Here is a 24,714-nt window from a genome sequence, read left to right as displayed (position 1 = left end):
GTGGGACAGGGAATGCAAGGACGGTGATAAATGCGCTGGCTCCATGGCTTCACGGCAGTGTCTCTCATCACGCCGTACCCTTCACAGGAGTGCTGGGCCCTGGGCTGGCTCCTCCGACGCAGGCACACAGTCCCACTATCGCCAGCGCTCAAGCTGGGCTGAAGGGAAGGCTGTCTTATCTACACGACAGCTGAAGGAACACATTACTTATGCTCTGGCCAGCAAATGAACCAGCAGGCTCCCCGCTGAGACGGTGGGAGGGAGCTGTAGATAATTTATCGTCAGCGCTCACTCCGGCTGGGCATCCAGCCCTGTGCCTTACACCTGCCAGGTAGGAGAGATACAGTCCCCACTCTGCAGGGTTTACCACCGCATTTTGGGTACGAGCCCAGGCAGACTCGCATGGGGGAACAGCATAAGGGATCTTTATGAGACGCTGAATTTATACAGCAAGGCTGCGCGGAAGCTGTCGTACTGCATGAAACAGTAGAAGGGTCCTCTCTGGCTTTTCTCATCCCATCCCCATCATCAGCGCGGGCCAATTTAGGATTTCCCAGCACATGCAGTGTAGATACACCCCGACCACTCCTCTCCACAGCAAGAAGAGGCCACTACTACGGTGTTTCCTTCACCAGGCCATTAGGAAGAGCAGTCTTTACAGCAGGCAGCTCCTGAGGACAGGACTGCACCTTAAGTGGCATGAAATACCTACCCATCCAGAAGGGCAGCATGGTGCACAGATATACGTGACTGCACCTGCCTATATTTATTAAATATTATTATTGTTACTGTTATTTTAATACATTGATGTCCAGGTTCTAACCTGAATCTTTGGCTTTCAACTTTTACCATTTTTAACCTTTTAGTGAATGAGGCATTATTGATCTTAAAGCAATGGGAAATTAATAATATATGAATAAGGGATAAGCATTATGAGGAGCCTGACCCAGCAGCTTGAACAATTACCAAGGGTGCACATCATCCCTAAACCAGTTTTGCTTGCCCCTGCGGACAGTGAAATTTCCCAGGAACAAAGAGCTCCCAGAGAACGGCCACACCTTGCCTTGCATATGAGAGCATACCTGGGAACAGAGATGCGGCCTAGCAGGGCCTAGCAGCTGGAAAAGTCTCTTGGGAGCCAGGGACAGTCGGCACAAATTACAGCAGCTTCCAGGCTGGTCCAAGCCATAGGGTCTGGAGCAGGGTAGGACCGTGCTTAAATCCACTAGCTACAAAGTCGACTTAAATTCAGCTTGGCAACACCCTGCCATGCTACAAAACACACCCCATCGACAATGACTCTCCATGACCTGAAACTCACCAGTTAGCCAGACTTTAATCCATGTAATGTGTGCCACACTAATGTTGTGCCGTTCAGGTTCCTTCTTCAGCACGCTGTCCTACAGTACCAAGGCAAGTCCCTTACAGAAAGTCTAAATATATCAGCACTACTATCGAAGTGCTTCTTAACCAAGTTCGTCACCTCATCCAGAACAGATATCAAGCTAGGTTAACGGACTGCGTTTTCCATAAACCTGTACTGACTGGCATCAATCCTATTACCCTCCTTTAATTCTTTATTGAGACTGCTATCATCACTTCCATAATCTTGCTCACACTCAACATCAGGCTGACAGAATTATACATTTTTGGATCACTATTTTCTTTTCTTTGATCCTGGGAAAGCATAAGATCTCTCCCAATCTTCTGAAACTTCCCCAGTGTCCCAACAATTATGGGAGAATCCATGCTAATAGGTGAGAAAGCTCTTCAGGCAGCTCTTTTACAACTCTTGGCTGCAAGTTGTTTGGACCTGCTATTTTTTTTTTTTTTTTTTTTTTTTTTTTACATATTTAACTTTCTGTAGCTGCTGTTTTACATTCCCAGGGATTACTACTGAAATGGTATTTTAGCATCATTCTCATAACATCTGATGAAGTAGGTTGTTGCCTATGAAAGCGCATGCCTCTTTGAATAAGGTGGTCTCTAAGGTGCCACCCTGCCCTTCATCATCATCATCTGGTAACAGCTACATCCCCTGGCTTTTTCCTAAACACAAACCAGAAATATGTATTGAATACTCTGTTCTCCTGCCCCAGCAACCTACACTAGAGTAGATACAAGTGATGCAGGCTAAGATAGTCCTACACACCGCAAACAGCCACACACCTTGTGCAGCCAGGACCTTCATCCTACAAGCCACTTCTGCCTACGTAGAGGCTGCACTGAGGTCAACAGTACCCGCTCACACTGCCTGGCTGGCTGGCCTGAGGTCTCTGCTTGCATGAGAGCACTTATTTCACAATGCTTTTCAGTGTGGTGACTGTGAGACAAGCAACCACCTTAGCCAAACCCCGACTCCGTAAAACCAGGTCCAGACAGCAGTTTGTAAAGACGATGTCATGCCTCATATAGCCACATTTATCGGGAAATGCTGTTACGAGCCAGTGCAGACCAGACCACTGGAAACACAGATTTTATTGGTAGTTAAAATTTAAAAAGAGTTAAAAAGATGAACACAGGTTTTAATGGTACCACCTTAGTGGGTCTTGGGACAGAATCCCTCTTATTTTTCTCAGGACTAAATTCTGATTGTTACGGCTTCCTGAACAACCTTGGTGGCATTTCTACTACACTTGGGGCTTCCAGGACTGCCCAGCAAGACCCCAGATTTAACCCCCTGCCGGAGAATTTTTAACAGCACTCGACCCCTATAAGAAGCAACCTCACGCACGCACACATCATGCCCGAAAGAGGATATTACAAACAATGAAACAAATGCAATGCAAGAGAAGAGCACACACCAACTGCTGAAACTTCCTCAGTCTGATGAAGGGTTTTTGAACCCGAAAGCTTACTTAAAAAGTTGTTTTCCAACTATTTTAAGTTGGTCTAATAAAAGATCAGATTCACCCAAAGAACCTCGTCTGCCTGTGCACAAGGAATGAACTTTTTAACCTCCTTCAGAGGGCTGATATAGGATTGATTTTCATTTAAAGGAGAGGAGAAACTTTAAATTAGGAGGCTGCTGTTAAAATCTTGACTGCTCAGTCCTAAGAGTCTGCATGAGGCTGGCAGCTGGGACAATGACAACAGCCCTCAGGACAGGTCCACTTGGGTTTCACTTTCACTTGCCGGTCCTCATGCCCTCCCCTGCCCTGCAGCAGGGGCTGGGTGGCAGCAGGTGTGAAGTGGGCGCCCCGACGGAGGGGTGCATTCGAGCCCACTGGCACCCCTCTCCGACCCATTTTGCTGAACGGGAAAAAATGGGTTTGCAGTCAGGGAATCGAGCCGACTCGGATATAAATTGCCTACTGCTGTTCCCAGCCTTCACCGAGCTGTCTCGTCCCTGCTGAGCCGGTCCTGGAAGGCACCTAGGCCGCTGCGGGTGGAAATGGAAAGAAGCGCTAAATAATGAACCGTGGGATGGCTCGGGGCCTCGCTTACCAGGAGGAAGCGTCGGCGATGATGGTGCGAGTCTCTCCTCCAGCCCCACCTTACCGCCTCCGGGGGGTCTCGCATCTGTGGACACAGAGGAGCCCTTCGTGGTCCATGCTCCAGGGACGGCGCGCGAGGGGACAGCCCTTTAGCGGACACCACTGCTGCCAGCCCCGCTCCTGCTCTGCCGGGCGCTCCAAGCCAAGCTGACCCCTGCCAGGCGTGGGGGCAGCCGAGATGCCCCTACCACAGCCCGGGTTTCTCCCTGTGCCCACGGGAATCGCCCTTGTAGCAAGAGAGATCTCTGAGCAACCCCCACAGCAAGGATCCCAGAGCCCCCTAGAGCTGGGGGATCCCCAAAATGCCCCTAGAGCAAGGGGGATTTCTGAATGTCCCCTAGAGCAAGGGGGATTTCTAAGCTTCCCTTATAGCAGTGGGATGTCCCTATAGAAGGGAGAGTTTCTGAGCTCCCCCTATAGGGGGGGATCCCTGAAATGCCCCTATAGCAAGGGGATTGCTGAGCTGCCCCTATAGCAGGGGGATCCCACAGATGCTCCTATAAGAGGGAGGGTTTCTGAGCTCCCCTATAGCTGTAGGATCCCTGAGGTGCCCCTAGAAAAGGGGGATCCCAAAGCTTCCCCTACAGCAGGGAGGATTCCAGAGCTTCCCCTACAGCAGGGGGATCCCTGGGGGAGCTCCCCGGGTCCCTCAGCCCGCCCGTGCCCGCGCTCGGGGGGCGGAGACGGCCGCCGAGGGAGCCAGAAACAACTCGGGCGGCGGCACAAACCCAAGAACCCCCAGGGCGGGCGCAGAGCCGCGACGGGCAAGGGGGCGGGCCAATCCGCGGCGCGGAAGGGCGGAGCGCGGGGCCGGCGACGGCCAATGGGCGGCGCGCGTGGGCGCGCCTCAAAGGCCGGGGCCGGCCGTCCCCGCGGTGTGTCGGTGAGTCGGGCGGGCGGGTGCATGGCGGGGCCGTAGCGGGGCCATGCCGCTGTCCGTGGCGCTGCGGCTGGGGCTGGCGGCGCTGCACACGGCGCTCTACGCCGCGCTCTTCCTCTTCACCTACGCGCAGCTCTGGCTGCTGCTGCGCTACCGCGAGCGCCGCCTGGGCTACCGCCCGCTCGGCCTCTTCCTCTGCCTGCTGTGGGCGGCGCTGCGCACCACGCTCTTCTCCGGCTACCTGCGCCCCGCGCCCGGCCCCGGCCCCGGCCCCGCCGCCCGCTGGATGCTCTGCTGCCTGCCCGTCTGCCTGCTCTTCGCCTGCCTCTGCCTCCTCACGCTCTACTTCGCCGAGGTGAGACCCCCCCGGGGCAAGGGCGCCGCCTCCTGGTCACCAACGTGTGTGTGTGCGCGCGGGGGGGGGGTTAACGCGCGTTACCTCGGCGGCCGGGCATGACGTCACTGCCTGTTATTGGCGCGCGCTGGGGGGGAGTGCTGCCGAGTGGGGGTGACGTCACTCGGGTAGGGGTGACGTCATCCGTGAGGGGGGTGCGGGCTTTCCCCTCATGAGGGAGCTCAGGAGCTGGAGTCTGACACCTAGTGATGTCACGGTGCTGTGACGTCACTACGCTGATGTCACGGCACGGCGGTGCGTCTCTTACCGGAGCCCTCGATGGGTTTGGCCTGATGGGGTGACGTCACGGTGGCATCTCAGCGCACCGTTGGTGTCCCCTGCCGGAGGAGACGCGCGCGGCCCTGGACCTGCCCCCCGGGCGTGCGTTCGGCGTCCCCGCGTGCGAAGGCAGGTGAGGAGGGGGCGCCGCCTCCGAGGCACACCGGGCTTCTAGTGCCATAAGTCGTTGCCGCGGCTGTGGGTCGGTGACCTCACTCGGCGGGCGCAGCCTGGTCCGTCCCCTGGCGGAGGAGCCCTGCCGCGCCCCCGGGCGGCTTGGCGTCCCCCCTCCAAAGGCGGGCAAGGCGGTGTCGCTGCCTCTGAGACGAGAGAGCGCCAACACCCAAAGTTATTGTTTCTCTGCACCGGCGGTGCCCGAGCTTTTAACCCTGGATGCACAGGGCCAGGCCTGTCCCTGGGGGAGCCTGGTCTGGGGCGGATGCAGTAGGTTCAGACGCCCGGACGTGGTGGAGCAGTGGCAATGTTAATTCCCGCAGCGTCCCCTCCACCTGCCTGGTGTGCGGCCCTGCGGGGCCACGTGCTGTGGCTCCACGGGTTGGACTTGACCCCCGGGCTGGGGAACAAGCAGCCTTGCTCTACGCAACAGGCTCTTTGAAACTGGAAAAGCCTTTTGGTAAGAAGTGGTGGAAGGAAGGCAAGAGGTGCAAGGAAATCTGCCTTCCTGTGCCCTGATCCTCTCCCAGGCGTGCTGGTTTCCAAGCGCATCTGAGCTATGGAATAGGAGAGGGGGAAAGAAACCTCAAATGTTTAAAAATAAATAAATAAATGGCGTGTGTAGGCATGCTTAGTTGCAGCCCAGGGGCCTGATTCTCAAGAGCATCACGGAGTTGTAAAGTAATCAGGACTCGCAGTAGAGGTGATTAGATCAACTAAATTTTTGCCAAAAAATTTCTTTAATTGCAAGCTTTTGGGCACAAACACCCCAAAGGTATCACCTCTATTGCAAATCCTGATTGCTTTTTCCTCTAGAGCAATACAGCTACAACCTGGGTACCTGACTCCGGGAGTTGTATACACTGGTGCGAAACAGATATAAAATGCTACCTTGTCTTGCACTTGCTGGTGCAGGAATGAGCGACGGAGCTGGATACAAAATGGTGGAGCCAAGAGGGGACTTGAAATGTCTAAAAGACCTTACTGTTGTTCTTGTTTCTCTTGTGGAGCTGATGAATCTTGCAACTAGGGACCATTTACCCGAGAAACGGAGGAGTTGACAATGTGGGACATCCCTTTTACTTTAACGCTCTGATTTTGGTTTACGAATGCCACTCTGCCAAAGAATTGCCTTTGGTGTGTGGCTTGGTGTGCGTCTAAGCTGGAGGTAGCTTTTTAACTAGCGTTAAAGTGATGCCAGGTACTCTTAAGAGGCATCTGCGTTACGGTATAGCGCCACTCTGACTTCAGTCACAAACTGAGGGGCGGTACCTGTTTAATTGAGCTGATGCAGAGTGTAAAGTGTACCGAGGGGTTCAGTTCTTGATGCTGCTTCCCCGTTAGGTGGTACAGAGAACACCGGGTACATGAATACTTGCTTACCCGGCATTGCAGGTGTAGGGTGCCAAGCTTTGGACTGCTTTGACTTCCTGATGTACTTGCAGGCTGGCTTTAAGGGCCCCTTTTCTAGCTGAAGGTAAAGCTGGATCCTCACTAGATTCCTGCATGCAGCGTAATCTTTGTGGAGAAGAAAGTGCATTGAGAGAGGATCTGCCAAATCGGGGATTCATTCTTTCCCCTCCCCTCCACCTTTTTCAGTACCAGTCTATCTCTCGCTTCTGTGGTGCTCAGTGGCCTTACTCATTGGAAACATAACTGCTGGACTGCAAACCTCTCGGGCGTGAAAACGGAGTTGGGGTGTGCCATTGCACTGCTACACAGGTGTCCGACTGTCTAAAACCTATAGAAGAATCGTGCTGTTCTGTGCAAATGTTGCTTGTAGCTAGCTTTTGGTTTTGAAACGGGTACTCTAGTTTCCAGCACCCCCGTGGAATTTTCTTTCAAGTGACTTCTAGTAGCTGCGGATTTGCGACTTCGGTAGTCTCCGCAGTGGCTTTTCCCGCAGTCAGCTAATTGAACACCGAGGTCAGTGATTCCATAGTGAAGAGAAGTGCGGGCTCTTCCCTGCCAGCTGCTCTTCCTCCTTCCTGCCCCCTGGTTAAGCAGGTAAGCACTACAATAAAACAAGATTTGGTTTTTAAATGGAATGCAGCTCCGCTTCCAATACAAAGCAGTGCCTGGAGGTTAAATAGTTTGAGAATCACTGACCTATGTGTTCTCAGTAGAAAAAGCTTCTAATACTGAGGTAGAGTTGGAGGCTATGTATCTGTTTTGTTGCTGGATGTTTTAGGCTTTGATCTCATAACCTGATTAGACCCATTTTAAAGTTCAGATTTCTTGGGTGTGTTTCTAGATTGGCTCATGCATCTCCCTCAAGACCTCTGTCTCCCTCCTGCTCCACTCCCTCCCCTCCATCATCCATTCCTCCAAAGAGGCAATATGCTGCTTGTGATGTTGCACGCTCCAGCCCAGGGTTTCTCTTGGAGACTGAACTCTCACTGATGCCACTGAAGGCAGCCGAGATATTTTCTGAGCTCCATGCCTCTGCAAGGTACCTGCTTCCCTTTATACCCAATCTTTGTTTTTCCTTTGATCTTCCCAAGGAGTCTCTAATGAGCAGCATAACCTAAAGCAAATGTTATCTTTCCCCTTCCCCAGTTCCTTCTCCGATGTGTTGCCTCTTTGGTGTTCTCCAGCCATGAAAAGCGAAAACTGTTCTGAGGCAAAGCAATGGCAGGCTGCTTCCTTCAGATTTATTCTGTGGCCTATGACCCATCTGGCTCTTGTGTGTGTGCACGCACACGTGTGTGTATTTAAAAATACTTTAACTGATTGGATTGCTTCATCCTCTCCTTCATTCCCTTCTTAGCAAACAACAGTGCAGCAGAGATGCAGGGAAGTGGCATCCAGCCTGGGATTTCTTGTATGCTTTTTCTTCCCACCCCCCTGTTTGATCATCTCTTATCTAATCTCTTCACTAATTGACGAAGCATCTAAGAGTTCTCATTCCTCCTTTGAGTTTCCCCTAGCTCTCCTATGGAAGGAACTTCTAGCCTTTACTTTTCTCCCAGCAGTTCACCTGTTGGGAATAAAGAAACAAAAAGATTTTAGACAGTCCTAGCCACCCTGTTCACTTGCAGATGAGTCGCATGGTCCCCTCCCAATTCCAGGTGGCCTCTTGTCCTATGAAATCCAGGGTGTACCCAGCCAGCTCTGGTGACGTGGGAGACAGGATGGGGTGACTTGGATGCACAGGGTTTGTCCGCCCCACCCATGACCTTTCTGTGATTCGGTTCTTGACTGCCTGACTGCTGTAGGGTGGTGAGTAGGAGGGACTTGTGGAAACCTTGAAGAAGCTATTTATGGCATGTAGTCTTAAATAAGCCTGCATTGTTACTTCAATATATTGTGCTGAATGAGTGCAATGAGTGAGAAGCAACCTTAATGATGGAGAAAATAGCAAAGCGTTTCTTTAGTATGGAGAATACTAATCTACACATGAGTGCCTTGCTTCTAGACCAGTGATTTTCAACCTTTTTCATGTGTGGACCCCTAAAAAATTTCTAGTGGTGCAAGCCCATTTGAATTGTAAGCATGGTATTGTAAGCATGGTATTGATTCATCATAGTCATCTTTTGCGGACCGCTTAGACATAGTCTGCAGACCTCCACAGGTTGAAAACCACTGATCTAAACTAAGCAGCAGAATATCTTTCTTGTGACTTGCAGGAGGGAGCTCAGGCACTCGCCCAACGAAGCCAAAGTGGTTCTAAATAAGGAGTAGCCGATTCCTGGGGAAAGAAGGGTGCTAGGAATGTGCCCCCGCATCCTTGTGCAGCTCAAATACAGGGTTTGGAAAGTGCCGTCCTTGCCTGAAGGTTTGGCTGCATGGAGTAACTAGTCTTCCTAATTTCTTTCTGGACTTGGAAATAAGAAACTCCTTCAACACCAGAAGGGAGGTCCAGGACTGCAGTAAGTATGTGGTAGGTCCAGGACTGCAGTGAAGTGCTGATGTAGGTCAGGCTCAAACCCTTAACAAAAAAAGCTACAAGACCAAGGCCTCTGCACGGGTCTGATGGACCCAAGTCTTTCTGGGAGGGGTAGAGACATGTTTGCCTGCTGTGGAATATGTTCACCGTGGGCTAAGAACAGGTGCTTTAGATCCAAGGCAAACCCTCCACAGGAACTCCTCATTCTACCTAGTAGATTGGCAATTAAAAGGGCCCATCTTCCACTTTTTATGGCCATCTCTTCCAGCCACCTTCAGGAAGCATGATGGTCTTAAACCCCTTCAGCTAGCAATTGCTGCTCTTGGGGTAGCTCAGCTTGGAAATCACACTTTGAAAGGCTTGAGATTGTCCGCTTCCTAGGGGAAACGGGAAAACATCCTGAATAGGAAGCTCACCTGTTAGCTTGGGCAGACTCGCAAGGTTTTCATTTCATACTTCAAGTGCTCTGGACCTCAGACTCTCTGAAGCAGGTTGCTTTCTTCCTGAATCTATGCATTCACCTTTTGAAGGCTGAATGCAGTCTGCTAGGTATCCAGATCCTGAGTTCGTTTTCCTCTGTCCCTGGGGCACAGCAACTGCCCAGCTGTCTGCTGGAGCTCTTCTGAGGAGGGGCAAACATCCTTCAACCTACTTGCTGAAGGTGGACCAGCAGCCTCTGCGTTGGATGTCCTGGGTATTGGATCGGTGTCTGGAGGCCTACTGGCTCTAGCCTGCTGCACAGTAACATGGTGGAGCCCCTGCATCATGAGTTCCCTGACTTGCTGGGTGGTGAATCTCAATGGACTAGGGACTGGATTTTCCATTTGCTTCAAGGAATGAAGTCTATCCTTGTCTCTTGGGGAAGACTGCCCCAAAACTTTGACGCTTGACTGAAAGAAAGCTGAGACGTTTGGGGGGAGTGGGAGGGTCATAACTCTGCCCTTGAAGTCATAGTTTCATAGTTGGTAGGGTCGGAAGGGACCTGAGCAGATCATCAAGTCCAACCTCCTGCTATGGGCAAGAAAGGATGCTGGGTTCAAATGACCCTGGCTAGGTGATTGTCTAGCCTCCTTTCGAAGACCCCCATGGTAGGAGCAAGCACCGCTTCCCTTGGAAGTTGGGTCCAGCTCCTAGCCGCCCTGACTGTGAAGTCAGTGGAAGGCTGGTGCTGAGAGCTTTTGAAATCCCACCCTTAGCTATATCACATTGTGCCTTTCAAGATTATATAGTGCTCCTGGAGGTTACTGTCATGGCTTTTCCCTAATGGCCAGGTTAGGCAAGATGAATAACTTGACAAAAGGTTCATCTGTCTGTCTCCTAGGACTAGAGCAGGGGTAGGCAACCCCCGGTATGTGTGCCAGAGCGTGGCACACAAAGGCATTTTGCTTGGCACTCATGCCTCAGGTCAGATGGCAGGGGAGCTACGAGGGGCCCAATCTTTGTGGCAGTGTAGCCCTGGCCCTGTCCCCATCGTTCACCTTGAGGTACACATATACCTGATGCTGGGAGTGAACCGAGCCAGGGCTCTGCAGATCCTGGTGCAGCTACTTGCAGCTTTCCTACCACCTGCTGCAAGCAGCCTGGGCTCCATGGCAGGTGTCAGGGGCCTGTCCAGAGCCTGGGCCAGCTGTGGCAAGCAGCCGGGAGGCTGCACGTGGCCGTACCGGGGTCCGGGGAGCCCCAGCCTGGTTCATTGATGGTGATGGGTGCATGCACACCTCGAGGGGGGGGTGGATGGTGGAGAAGGGGCCAGAACTGTGCTGCTACAACAAGGGTCGGGTCCCTTGCAGCTCCCCTGCCATCTGCCTCTGGCACACCAACGTCTGAGAAGTCAAAGTTGCAGGTATTTTTGGTACACTGCACAAAAATGTTGCTGACCCCAGGACTAAAACCTGCCTAAAATGTCAGGCTTGTTGCTGAGGACCCAAGATGCAACCAACAGAAACAACAAACAGAAATCCTTTCAAATCTCACCTTTGGCTGAAGGCACAAGTATTTTTTATTATTACTAATTATAAATATTTTGGCAATAGTAAAACCTTTTAAATGCTAGTCCTGGACCTATGCATGCTCACAGTCTCCTTAATGTGAGCAGCTGTGCGGGGATCTGAGAACCTCATGATGATTGTAACGAAGATACAGAGTGGTGCCAATAGTAAAGCTAATCACTGAATCATAGTAGAAGCAGAACCTGCTGCGCTAAGCGAGGCTGGCTGGGTGAAGGTGCTCATCTTCCTTTCCTTCAGCCCTCGTATCAGTAACTTGCTTCCACACGGGTGTGGGGGATATCTTGTACAAATAATATGGGAAGGTGGGGTGAGAAATGCGGCAAGCTGGGCACTTCGTGCTTTGGAGCAGTGTTTGAACTCCACTGATTGAACCTTTCCAGAACAGGCGTCTCCCAATACAATCCAACACCAGTGAGCAAATAGGTGGAAAACTCCTTTGGAAGGATTTCTGCATAGCTACCTTCCATCTTCTCTTCCAAAGGCTTGAAGGGAAATCCCAGCATAGCAGCCTGCCTCTGAGAATCCTACTGTGGATCATATTAACCTACAGGCAACGACTGCAGCTCTGAAGAATATGGTTCACAGTGTAAATAAGCTACTGTGTAAATTGGTATCACAATGGGGAGAGTTTAGTTTTGGCCTGAAGGGGGTCAAAAGATGCCATGTAAAGCATAGGCAAACTCTTCTTTGTGAGCTTAAACAGTCTCTAAATATTGAAGACTTAATGACTAGCATCTGCTGTACACCTCTCGTAAAGCAGCCGGTTCTGGTCCATGGCTGAAAGGAAACTGGTGCAGAGAAACACGGCATTGGTGAGGCCACAGCTGGAATACTGCATCCAGTTCTGGGCGCTGCACTTCAAGAAGGATGTGGAAAAGCTGGAGAAGAGCCATGCGTATGATTAGAGGCCTGAAGAGCAAGCCATATGAGGAAAGGCTGGAAGATATGGGACAGTTCAGCCTGGAAAAAAGACTTTGGGGGGGTGGATTTGGTGGCAGTTTACAAATATATCGGGGGAGAGCATCAGGAGCTAGGCGAGCAACTATTCACCAGAGCGCACTCCAGGGGAAAACTAGGAGTAACAGTCATAAACTCCTAAAAGGAGGTTTCAGACTGGATATAAGGAAAAACTTCTTCACGGTTCATGTGACCGGACTCTGGAATAGACTCCCAGCAGGGGTGGTGCAGGCAGCTTCCCTGGAGATCTTCCAAAGGAGACTGGACGCACACCTTGCTGGAGTTATTTGGCCCGAGCGGTCTTTCCTGCCCAGAGCAGGGGGCTGGATCTGATGATCTCATGAGGTCCCTTCCAACCCTAAACTCTGAAACCTTAGAAGCCAGCACACTAAATCTGTACTCGCAACTATGAATACGGGGGCTAGTGCCACTCTCAGAAGGTTGTCAGATAAATGCCAGTATTCCCAAAGCTTCTTGGAAAATGAAATGGCCTTGATGACTCTGACTCCAAAGGTGGACGAGAGATGGCAAATCAAAATGTGACACCTATTAGTCAGCAATGAAGAATCACTCCAAGGGAAACTACTTCAGACTTGAGACATCCCTCAGAAAATGTCAGTTCTTATTTATTTGCTCTGTCTCTCTTTCCTCCCCCCAACCCTTTTTGCTGGGGTAGAGACGATGGAACCATTTTTGTATTGCAAAGAACTTGAAAGACCACCATGGGTCAGAAAAGAATCCATAGCATCAAACAACCTGAAATTTCTGGGTTAACCTTGCAAATTTTACGTGCAGGTATTTGCATGCCAGGCAGTGCTGATATTGTGTGGCACCCATAAAATGATCTTGCAGCACCCTAGAATGCTGTACCTGGTTACAAATCCCTGCCCTAAAATAAAAATGGTGTGGGACCTGAAAGGGATGTAGCTGAAGGGAGGAGACCATAATAAAAGGTACGCTCAGTCTGACGATGCTTCAGTGACTGCAAGTGCATCGTAACATCTTGTATGCTCCCAACTCACTGGCTCAGCAAAGCCTTGCCATCCTTCATGGCGACGCTACCTTTTGAAACTTGCCTTTCTGGCTCCAAAAAAAATAGTTGAGATGCAAGGAGTATGCAGATGAGACCCTGCTTCAGACCCCTCCTTTCCAGATTAGCCAATTAATCCTTTGAACACATGTAGAAATCAACACTTTCCAAAGGACTAAATCCTGTCTGTCATCTTGTGCTGAACCAGGGAAGGATTAATGGGAGTGACAAAGTACTTAAAGGATGGCTGCGCTTTACTAGTGCGACTTGGCTGCTACTCGTGTCTGCTCTATTTGTTCACGGCCCATCTCCACATTGAGAAATGGGGACTTGATGATTAAATTAGCAGAACTATGGATTAGGAGGCAGGATGGCCATTCAGTTTGTTTAGTATCTCACTTCTATAGTCTTTGAATGGTCTCTCATCCAAAGATTTAGTTGTTTGCTCTATTTTTTATTGGTGTTCAGTGGAACTTGTTTTTTCTGCTTTATTTAGGCTGGGATTTTCAAAGGAGTCCAGTATGCTCCAAGACTGCTCGGCATTGTACCACTCATTGTTTGTTCTATGTGAAATGGCAAACCAGTGGGCAGCCACCACTTGGCAGGCAAAAAACTAGGAATCTAGGGAGTCGAGAGCTAGGAAAAAGTGTTGGTGGGAGGGTGGAGATTTGCTACTCTTGACCCTTAACTCTCTTGCATTGTGCGGGTGTGTCTGTAACGACGGACAGAGTCTTCTCTGTGTGTCAGCGGTAGACCACCCTAATAGTCCATGAGGGGCTCTTTAACCTCTCTTCCGAAACTCCCTTCTGCAAGCCACGTGCACCTGCTTGGATTTAAACCAAGAAATTGTTGCATTGTGAACGTGTCTCCTTGCCCCACATGAGATTGGGCCTATAACTACTGCTGCTGTTTAAGGGAAATCTATGAACTATTCCCTTCCTGGCCTGAGAGTTGTTCCAGAGTGCAAGATGTAATATGAATTGTGTAATTCAATCTGTAGTTTTCTACAGAATTCAGTGGGCTTGGACTGTTTTAAAGTCTTCAAGTGCATGATGAATCACCGTTGAAAATTGTATTTGGTCAACTGAGTTTGTCTCTAGGGTGAACAAACCCAGAAGCAGACACATTGGCTGCATCCGCACAAGCATGGACACTTGTGCTGCTGCTAGCTGTCCCTGGGGAATGCCTGTGCCACGCGCCCTATGGCATACGGCAGGGTACCCCAGCTGGGGTAAGGGAGGCTGTGGCCAACACTGGTCTGGCCCCAGCAGCCTTACCTAGGGGTCTTCTGGGACTCCTGCTGCTCAGAGCCTGGTCGGCAGCCAAAGCATGACTCTGGCTGGCCAGACTCTAGTCTTGGGCAGTACGCGCTGCCTCTGCATGCACCGCCCCATCTTCCCCTCCCCCCAGTTTTTTTTACCCTAAGATCTCCTGTGGTCATCCCATGCCCTGCCCCCCCCCCCCCCCCCCAATGCGCACACTTCTACCTTACTGCACATTCAGGTGTTCTCTATTTGGCACTGCAGATGTGTCTGCGGCACCATGTACGACACAGCTGCACTCATCTGGACGCAGCCACCGAGTGTGTGCATACTCTCTATTATTGCAATAGCTTTCTCTGAAGCTTAATCCAGTACAAATGGCTGAACTAGAAATAGCCCTCAAATGTTTAATTTAATATAGCAGCTAAAGCACTTTCTTTAATAAGAAAATTAAACAGTACTGAGGCACTAAAGTATGCAGTACAAAGAGCATCTCGTCAAGTAAACTTATTTTGAACAGCGCAGCTCTAGCAGCTATAAAACGCAAGGAGACTGGAATTCAGCAGTGTTCTTGAGTGCCTGGTTTTCCTCTTGGATGATAAAACTGGGCTTGCTGTTATTGCCCAAAGAGTAATTGGTTTAAGCATAATTCTTTTGTAAGAATACAAGATAACTTGCTCCCTACAAACTTACACACTGTTTGCTCAACCTTTTTGTCTACATAGCAAGCAGTTGCAGGCTGCAGTTTGCATTGATCAGTTTGGAGGGCTATCGACTCCCATGTCTAGAATGGAAACTTGAGTTTCCTTTCCTAGGGAAAGGGACCCCTTTCAGTGTACTGCCAAAGGGACTATTATTTATAATCCTGGTCATAATGACATTCCTCCCTCTTCTTTCCAGGTTATATTCAAAGTCAAATGTGCAGCAGAATTCAACAAGTACAAGTAAGTAATATTTCCCTGTAGACCACCCTCCCAATATGCTCTTGTTTAATGACAGTGTATATCTGGAAGCCACTGTCTGAAATCGGTAGATTCCTGTGTTAGAGCTTAGTAGGACTAGGTCTGCTCTTTCTCTTTGCAAGGTGTGACTTGGTTAAGATGAGCCAGCCTCTGTGGTGCAGGGTGTGGATAGCAGAGCCCGAGGGAAGCTTTATGTTCTAGTCCAAGAACTGGAGTTTGGTCCCTTGCAGGCCTGGAGTAAAGGACTTGACCACACGTGCTGAGGAGCTGCCGGGACCACTTACCCAACATGAGCGCCCAGTGTGCATCAGCAGAGAGGCTTTCCTGGAGACGATGTACCAGTCAAGAATGCCTTGCTTTGTGCATGGTCACCATGGCTTTGGGAACTAAATGCCAAGCCTGCTCATGCACCCTGCCTGCTACACCAGTACTCTGCTTCTCAGTCTCTTTTATGGCAGTCACCCACATCAACCTTTTGGGGACGTGCCCCTCTTTTCCTACTTCCAAATCACTTCTAGTTAGTGACGGGGCTAATTCTGTTCCTGATCTCCAGTGCAGTGTAACTCACCCTGGAGCAATATGGGCATTTGGCATGGAGTTGCAGTTGTATAGGATCAAGAACCAAGTCAAAATAGAGGGTAGGCCAGTAGTCTGCAACCTTTAAGAAGCCATGGCTGGAATACCATGTTTCTAGTCTGATGTGGGCTGGGTGCCTTTTGGCAGCATGTCAATAACTGGTCCAGGGACTTGTTTTTCGATGGTCTTCACATTTTGATGTAGGTTGTAATGTAGTTGCAGTCTCTTTGTACCAAGACTGTGTGTCTGCATTGTGCTGACTCTATGGCTTCGCCACTCAAGGTAAGGTTAGAACAACACTAAACACTGCAAGATAAGAGCTTTTTTTATCTTCTTACAGTTAAGTGTTGTGTAACTCTTATCTGCCCACAGAGGTTCCACAGTTTCCAGAGAGGTGGAGGCATCTCCATCCTTGGAGGTTATTTTAAGACCTGGCTAGACAAAGCCTTGATGTAGCTGGCGATGCTTCTGCTTTGAGCAGGGGGTTGGACTAGCTGACCTCCCGAGGTCCCTTCCAACCCAAATTTTCTATTATTCTAAAGATCACAGGATGCCTCAAATGCTAAAGTTTCTATGTCTGCTTCTTCTAAGATAAGAGTCTTACAGTGTAATGACTTCTGAACGTCTAAATGTTCCCAGCTTTCATAAGGGCCTCTTCGTGCAGCAAGTAATCTTGAGTCGGCAGATTAAGGGTTTGGACACAAAAGCACCACTCCAGAATGTTTGAATGTGGCTATGGAGCAGCTTCATGGACTACCTCACTTAACATCAATTTCTCATTTCTTTTCAGGGTCCTCATGTATCTGGGCTCCATATTTACCAGCCTTCTCTTCCTAGTTGTGAATGTGACCTGTGCAATGTTAATCTATGGAGATATTCCAGAGAATCAGCTGAGATGGACAGTGTTTGCTCAGGCGTTAGCCAATGACACTCTCTTCATTCTTTGTGCCATTTCATTAGCTTGTTGTATGTGCAAACTTGCAAAAATGTCTTCAGCAAATGTCTACCTCGAGTCAAAGGTAGGTGCAACACTTACATTGTCAACTGCTTAAACACTGGTGAAATCCTTCTCCGTTCAAGCGCGTCTCCAGTTTGTCTAACCAGACTTGTGCTAGCCTGGCAAAAAAAACCCTTCCAAATGGTGTAAATGCCTCCTGGAAATGGCTTTCACTGTTGCAAAAAACTTTTCCCCTGAACTATGAAGGACTCTGGCCTTGACTGGTTAATGGCTTGTACCCCTTGAAGGGGAGAAGTGCAGGTCTCCATCTTTAGCACGTAGGTGCTGGACCAGGTGCATAGAGCCTTATGTCAGTAATGAACCAAGACCTGATGCAGATGGGGGTTGCTGACTCTAGAGGGACTTTTACAATAGTGATACTGATAGCGAAGGCAGTCCTCGGCTAGTCTAGCCTTGTCTCTGAACTCTTGCTGTGCAAACTCGTGTGTGCCAGAGACTATATTCAGTCTACTGTGCCTGAGAGAAGTAAAGGCTAGCGAAACTTCTTTTTCTCCACCCTCTAGTCTTTTCACCCCATAAGGAACACTGGGCCAGGGCACCCACTACTTTCTTCTACTCCTGCAGACTAATGTGCTGCTGCTGAAAGCAAGTACTTGTCTACCACTCCCTGATATAGCCACAACTTCCACTCCTTGCAACCAGGCTAGGTGAAAATCCCCTAAGTGCTCTTGCATTTCACATAACAGGTACCAACTTCCTGTAGATAATGTCTGGAGGTTGGTCCAACCCACTGTGGTAACGACCTCTTCGGCCAGTCCTGCAGCAATGGCCTTACTAAAGATGGGGACACTTTGTTTTTTGGAGAGGGTAATCCCCCTGCCCCATCCCACCAATCTGACCAGTAATGAGCAGGCTTTCCCCTGTCACAGTGGATAAATTCTAGTGCAAAGGAAGGCAAGGAGCTGAGCATCGTGTTGGGCTTTTCCCAAAAAAGATGCAAGGGATCAGAACCTGGACCACATGCTCAGAAAGCAACTAGATTGTCAGGCACTGGTGCCCAAAAGCTTGTCCTTTTTCTCAGGTCTGAGAAAAGCTGATTTCAGAGAAAAGATTCCATATAAATGTGAACTGTTTGCTTGGAGGGACAGAGGAGGGCTGTGCATCAGGAGTGAAGAGGCTGTTGGGAGCCCTTGTAAGACAAAAGTACAGTAAAATAGACAACCTGATTGTGGCAGAGAAGGGGGAGAGTTGTTATTCCCTGTGAAATGCAGGGGGATTGGTAACAGTAGCTGTTAGGTTGATTGGACAAGGGTCATGGCTGCAGGAATTCTGGATAAAAGGCATGGTGACGCACAGCTCTGCTATACTGGCTGCCACTTCCTTCAGAACAGAACTGCAAGTATATCCGACTTTTTGTGAAGTTCCTTTTTCTGCAAGCTGTTCGGTGTCCCCTACTAAAATGCCATCTTCTAACTCTTTGGACACATGCTGCTGCCTGAAGTGGTCACTCCTGTGTCAGCAGGGCACTTCAAGGACCTTCTTAGATATTCTCAGAGCAGCTTTAAAAAGGCTGTGGTACATCACACCATGGAAGGACCAGTTGCCTTAACAAAGCCATGGCGTATACTAGAATGTAACGCTGGGGGTTTGACTCTTGACTGTTCTTTGGGCTTTGTCTTGCGTTGGCTGTGTCTAGACCAGGGGTAGGCAACTCCCAGCATGCATGCCAACATGGCAGGCAGAGGCATTTTTTGCTTGGCAAGCATGCTTCAGAAGGGGCTGGGGCTACGCTACCACAACAAGGATCTAGCCTCTTGCAGTTTATGCCACCATCTGCCCCTGGCATGCCAACATCTTGCAAATCAAGGTTGCTGGTGTTTTTTGGCACTGCCTAAAAACGTTGTCAACCCTTGGTCTAGACCATAATGCCCATGTGCTTGTATAAACTACGCTTTCTGCTCTACGTATAACTGCGCACCACAGGTAACCACGCAGTTCTAATAGTTATTATTAAAGTATTCTAGTAGATCACTCTAACTGTTGTTCTGCCATTTGGTTTGCAAGGCTGCTCCCGCTGGGTTGTTACAGTGAACTTCCCCAGAGTTCAGAGTGAGGTTCTTAGCCCGGTTATCACTAAAATATTTAAAGCTGGTGTATGAAGTTGATGATCTGGGTCAGATCTTGCATGCACTACTTGCCATGCATAGACTAATCTTCTGGGAAGCCTCGAGTTACAGTGCACTTGTCTTCTAATGCATCTTGTTTCCTCTGCTGTTTTTAGGGCACATCTGTCTGCCAGGCTATCCTCGTGGGCTCTGTAGCTGCCCTTCTGTATTCTTCAAGGGCTTGCTACAACCTGGTAGCAGTGGTTATGTCTCCAGACAGTATTCCCAGTCCATTTAACTATGGCTGGGACAACCCCTCGGATAAGGTAAAGTGTGTGTGAGAAGTCACTTGGGTCAGTGACAATGAGAAGTGTGTGTGTCATGAAGTTGTCTTTAGGGTGTAGATAGAAGTAGAGTTGTCCTGGGAAACCCAATGTGAATAAAAAAAGATAATGCATCCCTGAACGTGTTGGGATTCTGGAGAAATGAGGTTGGTCTGTTGCTAGTTGCTGAAGTCTCCTCCATGGAAGGGGGTTGCTGCAGCAACTGCCAATTCTAAAATGGAGTCTTTGTTCGGAGAGTGACTGTCCTGTTTCTTTAACACTGACTGGCCCAGGTGTGTTATGAACCGTAACCGTGAGAATGCTGCAGTATATTGGCAAATGTTGCTTCCTTATGAGTGATTTGTATACAGAAAGGAAACTAAAGGGCTGAAAGGAGATGCACAGTGTTAAGCAAATGAGACTTTTCCATCTGATTCTGCAGCGTGTGCATGCACACCGCTGATGCTATCCATTGTACTATGGTATAGTATAGACTGATTTTTATCCTTCTAGGTTTCTATTGTGGACCAGTGAGGGTTATTGTGATGAGCAGAGAAATAGTCAAGAGTAGGTCACGTGGTCCATTGGAATAGTGTGTGTGTGTGTGTGTGTGTGTGTGTGTGTGTGTGTGTGTGTGTGTGTGAGAGACGCACAGAAGCAACCTGTAGCCACATCCTTCTGGCTACTGAGGAAAATGCTTTGTAGGGACATGGCAACCCTCCCCTGTGCCACTTCATACAATGGCTCTGTCTTAACATATCAGTTGCTTACGCTGAGGGGGTCCACCCTGGCATAGAAACTCATCTGGAGTAGATGAACCACTAGTCTGCCTAGTCCAGAAACTCCAGTGTCCTACGTTCCTGAGGTTGAACTCCAGAACATTCTGTATACCACGTGCATTTTGCTTGGCTGGATCTTAGTCAAGCTTTTGGACCCAAATCCCTTGGGTGTGAACTTGAGCTGCCCAGAAGCCTTCAGTGTCACGTGCTGTGCTTGCAGATCCACGGGGAAGAAATCGGTGGAGAAGAATTTGTGGTGTTCGGAGTGGTCCTCTTTCTCTGGGAGCTGGTGCCAACGACCTTTGTGGTGCTGTTCTTCCGAGCTCGGAGACTCTCTCAGAACTTGGTATGATGTCATAAACTAATTGCCTTCAAATATTCTAGTGCAGAGAGTAACATGCAGTAAGATCTGTATTGTGTGGCATCCTCTTCCGCCTCAGTCTCCAGAAACTAGTCACTTCTTCCTGTTCCTCCCTTACAGACACCAGGTGGAATGATAAACAGTCATAGCTACAGCTCCCGAGCATACTTCTTTGACAATCCGAGGCGGTACGACAGCGATGATGACTTGTCACGACTTGGCGGAAGAGATGGGGGAAGGTAGGTCATGACTGCTGTTCAGATGAGCCACAGCTTGGACTCTGTGTATGCAGAAAGTAGATAAGGCTACAGAGCAGCCCGCTCTGGCTCCAGAGCCAAAGAATCTGTCATAGCAGCAGTGCCTGAAGCCTAGACATAGGAATTTGTGGCAGACTGTTGAGAAGCCTTAACACTAGGAATCTTCACTCATATTTTCTGGTGTTAATTTGAGCACCCAAATTGACACTTTTTTAAATTTCAGTAGGGCCAAATTTTTCAGTGGGTGGGTACATGATCCTGGGAAGTTGCCCTTCTCTTTGAGAAGGGTGCTGTTTCATCATCTAGGGGAGTCAGGGTACACAAGCTAGAAGCATGTCTGAGGCTATTCCGTTTCTAAGAGCTTACATTTTCTTCTCTTCAAAGCCTGGCTGCCCCTCAGTGCTCCGGCTGGTATGGCTCTCTGACCGGCAGCGACAGCTACCCTGCTGCTCCTCATCTCGGTGGACCTACAATAGATAACGCCCCCCTGCTCTTCACTTCTGGCGACTTGGAATCTAGCAATCGCCATGGCTTATACTCAGCACCGCAGAACTGAAGAGGGCTACCGGAGGCAGCTCTCGGCGGTGTAAGATTTGTAATAATTTGTTTTCTAAACGTCTAACTCCATCTACGCAAACATTCCATCACCTAATGCAGCCACAGACCAGGGCCTGGACTCATGGGCTGCACGTAGTGAACAAGACTGACTCACGGTACCATGTAGCAAAGTGAAGGTGAACTCTGGAAGCTTTTCGGTCTGTTTGTTTTTTCTCGAGATGCTTGTTGGCAGCTAAAAGCACCAGAGCTTCCTTACTAGAGAAGAAACATCAACTGCATATTTGCACTTTTATCTGCACATTCTGAAGGAACAAATCTCGCTCAGACTCTCCCTGTCTGAAACTTTTTAATTGCACATCCGTAGCTGGGAGGTGTCGTCTTCCTGCAGGAACTGGAGCAAGCATACGTGTTCTGTGAAGGACTCCGTGGTCTGACCCACTCTCAAAGGACAGTACATCTCCCTCCCTGACGAGCAACAGGGTGCACGCTACTATGGGGACAATGAAGAATGTCGAGGAAAGCAAAACGTGCCATATTTGCGCAAGATGAAGGGAATGTCTCCTTGCTGAGAGTGTGGGCTGGCTCTGACTCAAGGTTCTGGTTTCAATGGACTGCTCTAATGCCCTGCTCTGGGACCGTTGTGAAAGCAAACCTAAAAGCACAGGTACAGAAGGCTCGTGCGTACCAAGTAGCACTGAGGTCACTGAACAGCTCTTCGCACGTTAGTTAAAAGGAGAAATGCTAACTTGGGAGGAGCAGAACTACCACAGCTGGTGTTAGGCTCGCGGTGTGATCACTGGGCCACGAGGTATGGGCATGGCCACATCAGGAAAACACAGCGAGGAGGCTGGGAAGCGGGTGTCATCTGTGAGTCCTTGTTTTGGCCAAAACAAATATGTAACGAAGGCTGCTTTGAGCACTAGCTCTGTTCAGGAATGCCCTGAGCAGCACTCAGTATTTATGTGCTTTTGGCAGATTAGCAATTAACTGAACCTTTTTAACCTAAGCCAAGACAAACCCAGGGAAGTCACTTTTGCAAATGGGATAGTTTTTGTTGTGTGTTCTCCCCTTCCTCCCCTCTCCATAGCAGCGCTCTGACATGGAAATGGTGGCCCCCATGATGGCTGGAAGGGTTGTGTTCTAATTCAGGTACTTAGCTGGGACCTCTTCAAATCTCTGTTTCCTCTGTCTCTACTCTTTAGGGTCTACCCAACCTCCTTGCCACTGATTGTGACCTAGAAAGTGGGTGCGGAGTGCTATGGGCTGAAGTCCTCAGTATTCAGACTGCAGATAGACCCATCCGCAGGGCAAGTATAGCAGCTGACTGAGGAGTCTTTTAACAGAATGGGTTGTTTTTACCCTCTTGGATTGCATTCCAGAACAGGCGTAGTCTCTCAGTCGCTCTTAACTATGTCCAAAAGCTCCCTACTTGAAATAGGAAAGCAGGAGGTGGCAGCCGGGATTCACAGACCTATTTAAAGCAGGTGCATGAATGAATTGATTTTTTTTAAATACGCTTCTGGGTTACATAGCAGTAGCTTCAGAAGAATATGTCCAGGACGGGTGCTGTTGCTGCAGTCAGTAGGACAGCCGCTGTCTCCAATTTGTTGTAGACTTGTCCAGGGCACCTTCTCCCCTTTGTATGCCAGCAGACCTTGTGCTACAGGGAAAGCTTGGCCTCTTAACAGGAGCTGCTCCTGCTATTGAACTGCACAAACCTTCTAGGGTGGCTTGGCTTTTGTTTTTCTCCTTTGCTTGTATTTGTTTTAAATTTTTTAATTGAATTCAAACCTCTTGTTAGAGCAGAATGTCACTAAAGGGACCGGGGATGGCCACACAGAGAGGAAAAGGATAGTCTGTCTGACCCAGTGGGGGTCACTTTCCCCAGGAGATGCTGCTGGTACTTTCAGTAGGCCCAAGGGGCTTCTAGCCTTCTACACTTTTGTGATAGGCAGGCTTGTGGCTGCGTGTATGTTTGTGCAGGGTGGGGAGAAAATGAGCGTATGTGACCAGAACACGTGCTCAGTTTTCAAAACGTTGTAGAGCTTTGCTGGGCAGGCCTGGAGTCTAGAGAGCAAAGTCCTCCCCTGTACGTTGGAGCGTGTGCGAGGAGCAGATCGGTGTCTGTGCTACACTGAGCTAGTCCTAGTCTGGTTAGCCACCACGTCCAGAAACGGAAAAGCTGGCTTGAAAATCCTTCTGGGGATACTCTGAGATCCTTGGTATATCTTTGCTCTCGCTGGCCCCAGACACAGGCAGCCCGTGCTCATTCTTGTACCCTCCCCAGCTGTTCTGGCAGATCGGTGACTACCCTGCTCTAGTCCTTGAACCTGAGTGTGCTTCCAGGGGATCATTGTGGCTCTCCCCCTGCTGCTTTCTTGTAACTACCAACACGAGACCAGCCTCCTGTCCTGAGCTGCGATGCGGAGCCGAGTTGCTCTGTCTGGATCACTGTTCGACTTACGGTGAAACTAACGAGGGACCCAAGCTCCATGCACTGCCCTTCTGTCTTCTCCCATAAGTCACCAAAGACCATACGTTTTTAAGCTTCTGGCCCCCATTCTCGCTTTGATTCCAAAGCACTAGGAGCACTTTATGTTTCCTTTGGAGGGAAGGGAGTGTTGAGCAAAAAAATAAAAAAAGAAGGGGAAAAAAAAGGGCTACAGGCTCATTGTTCATATTGCACTGAAGCACATAAAAAAACCCATCTGATCTTCCTCTCATTAGGATCACAGGTGAGGGCAGTGAGTCTCATCGCTTCGGCGTACTCATGAGCGACTAGCGAACCTTTTTGGTTTGTTTTTATTCATTTTTGTGTGGACAACCATTGATCTCAGAACTCTGACCGCTCACTTTGGGGCTGGTCTTGTGTTTTACTGAATTAATTTATAGCTGAGAAGGACAATGACCCCCCCCCTTTTTCTTTTTTTTTTTTAATCCATAGTTGCCTTTCATTAAACTTTTACCCCTCCACCTTTCTTCCCCCCTCCACCCCCTTTTTTTTTTTTTTTTTTTGGTATGGTTTACCAGTGTTTCAGCTTTGCAACCAGCTATCCACTGGTTGCAATAGAAAGCTGTGGCCAATGAATGTATCTATTTGTTGTTCTTCAATAAGCTGTAACCAAGCACTACTCTGAAATAATAATAATAATACCAATAACAATAAAATTTTCTGTGCTATTGTGGGAGTCTTGGCTGAACTTTGAGCCCTGCGTAACTTTCTGTTGGCCAATGGGAAGTTTATGGCATGTGTGTGTGGCTGGCTTGTCCACCTGCCTCTAGAAGCATGAGAGGATTTCAATGAAGAATCACTTCCCTTGGGCAATGCTGCAGAGCTTGGATGCAGCTGTTGTTAGTAATTAACTTGTTACTGCTCTGAAGTCTAAACCTGGTGATCAAATCAAGTAGATTTGATTGCAACCACCCTGTAGGGAGTTGAAGGCTGCTAAGAGGATGGAGCTGGA

At 49.2% G+C, this 24,714-nt stretch overlaps 2 protein-coding genes across 6 annotated transcripts in view; one reads left to right on the top strand and one right to left on the bottom strand.

Annotated features, from left to right (window-relative positions):
- The window catches only part of TXNDC16 (thioredoxin domain containing 16), a 66,542-nt gene extending 61,707 nt beyond the window's left edge, over positions 1-4,835 (bottom strand). For 3 of the 5 annotated variants that reach the window (XM_019495840.2, XM_014601302.3, XM_059723410.1), the window contains exon 1: positions 3,448-4,356. The gene's annotated coding sequence lies outside the window, so the exon portion shown is untranslated. Of the gene's footprint in view, positions 1-3,447; positions 4,357-4,816 lie in introns of those variants that run through there. The other 2 variants (XM_059723408.1, XM_059723409.1) reach the window with 2 other exon arrangements.
- On the top strand, positions 4,362-24,433 carry GPR137C (G protein-coupled receptor 137C). Its single transcript, XM_014601320.3, has 7 exons — positions 4,362-4,732; positions 15,272-15,315; positions 16,700-16,928; positions 19,149-19,298; positions 20,295-20,420; positions 20,556-20,674; positions 21,077-24,433. The coding sequence occupies exons 1-7, from the start codon at positions 4,424-4,426 to the stop codon at positions 21,246-21,248; spliced, it is 1,149 nt and encodes a 382-aa protein (XP_014456806.2). The 5' UTR covers positions 4,362-4,423; the 3' UTR covers positions 21,249-24,433.
- Positions 24,434-24,714: the final 281 nt, after the last annotated feature.

The sequence above is a fragment of the Alligator mississippiensis genome, chromosome 2 (assembly GCF_030867095.1).
Source record: "Alligator mississippiensis isolate rAllMis1 chromosome 2, rAllMis1, whole genome shotgun sequence".
Taxonomy (NCBI): Eukaryota; Metazoa; Chordata; order Crocodylia; family Alligatoridae; genus Alligator; species Alligator mississippiensis.
Note: the sequence above shows the minus strand (reverse complement) of the source record. Positions and strands in the feature narration are given on the sequence as shown.

Coding starts and splice junctions, on each gene's coding strand:
- GPR137C (XM_014601320.3), top strand. CDS start 4,424: ATGCCGCTGTCCGTGGCGCTGCGGCTGGGGCTGGCGGCGCTGCACACG. Junction 16,929..19,148: donor ATGTCTACCTCGAGTCAAAG/GTAGGTGCAACA, acceptor TGCTGTTTTTAG/GGCACATCTGTCTGCCAGGC. Junction 19,299..20,294: donor GGGACAACCCCTCGGATAAG/GTAAAGTGTGTG, acceptor CTGTGCTTGCAG/ATCCACGGGGAAGAAATCGG.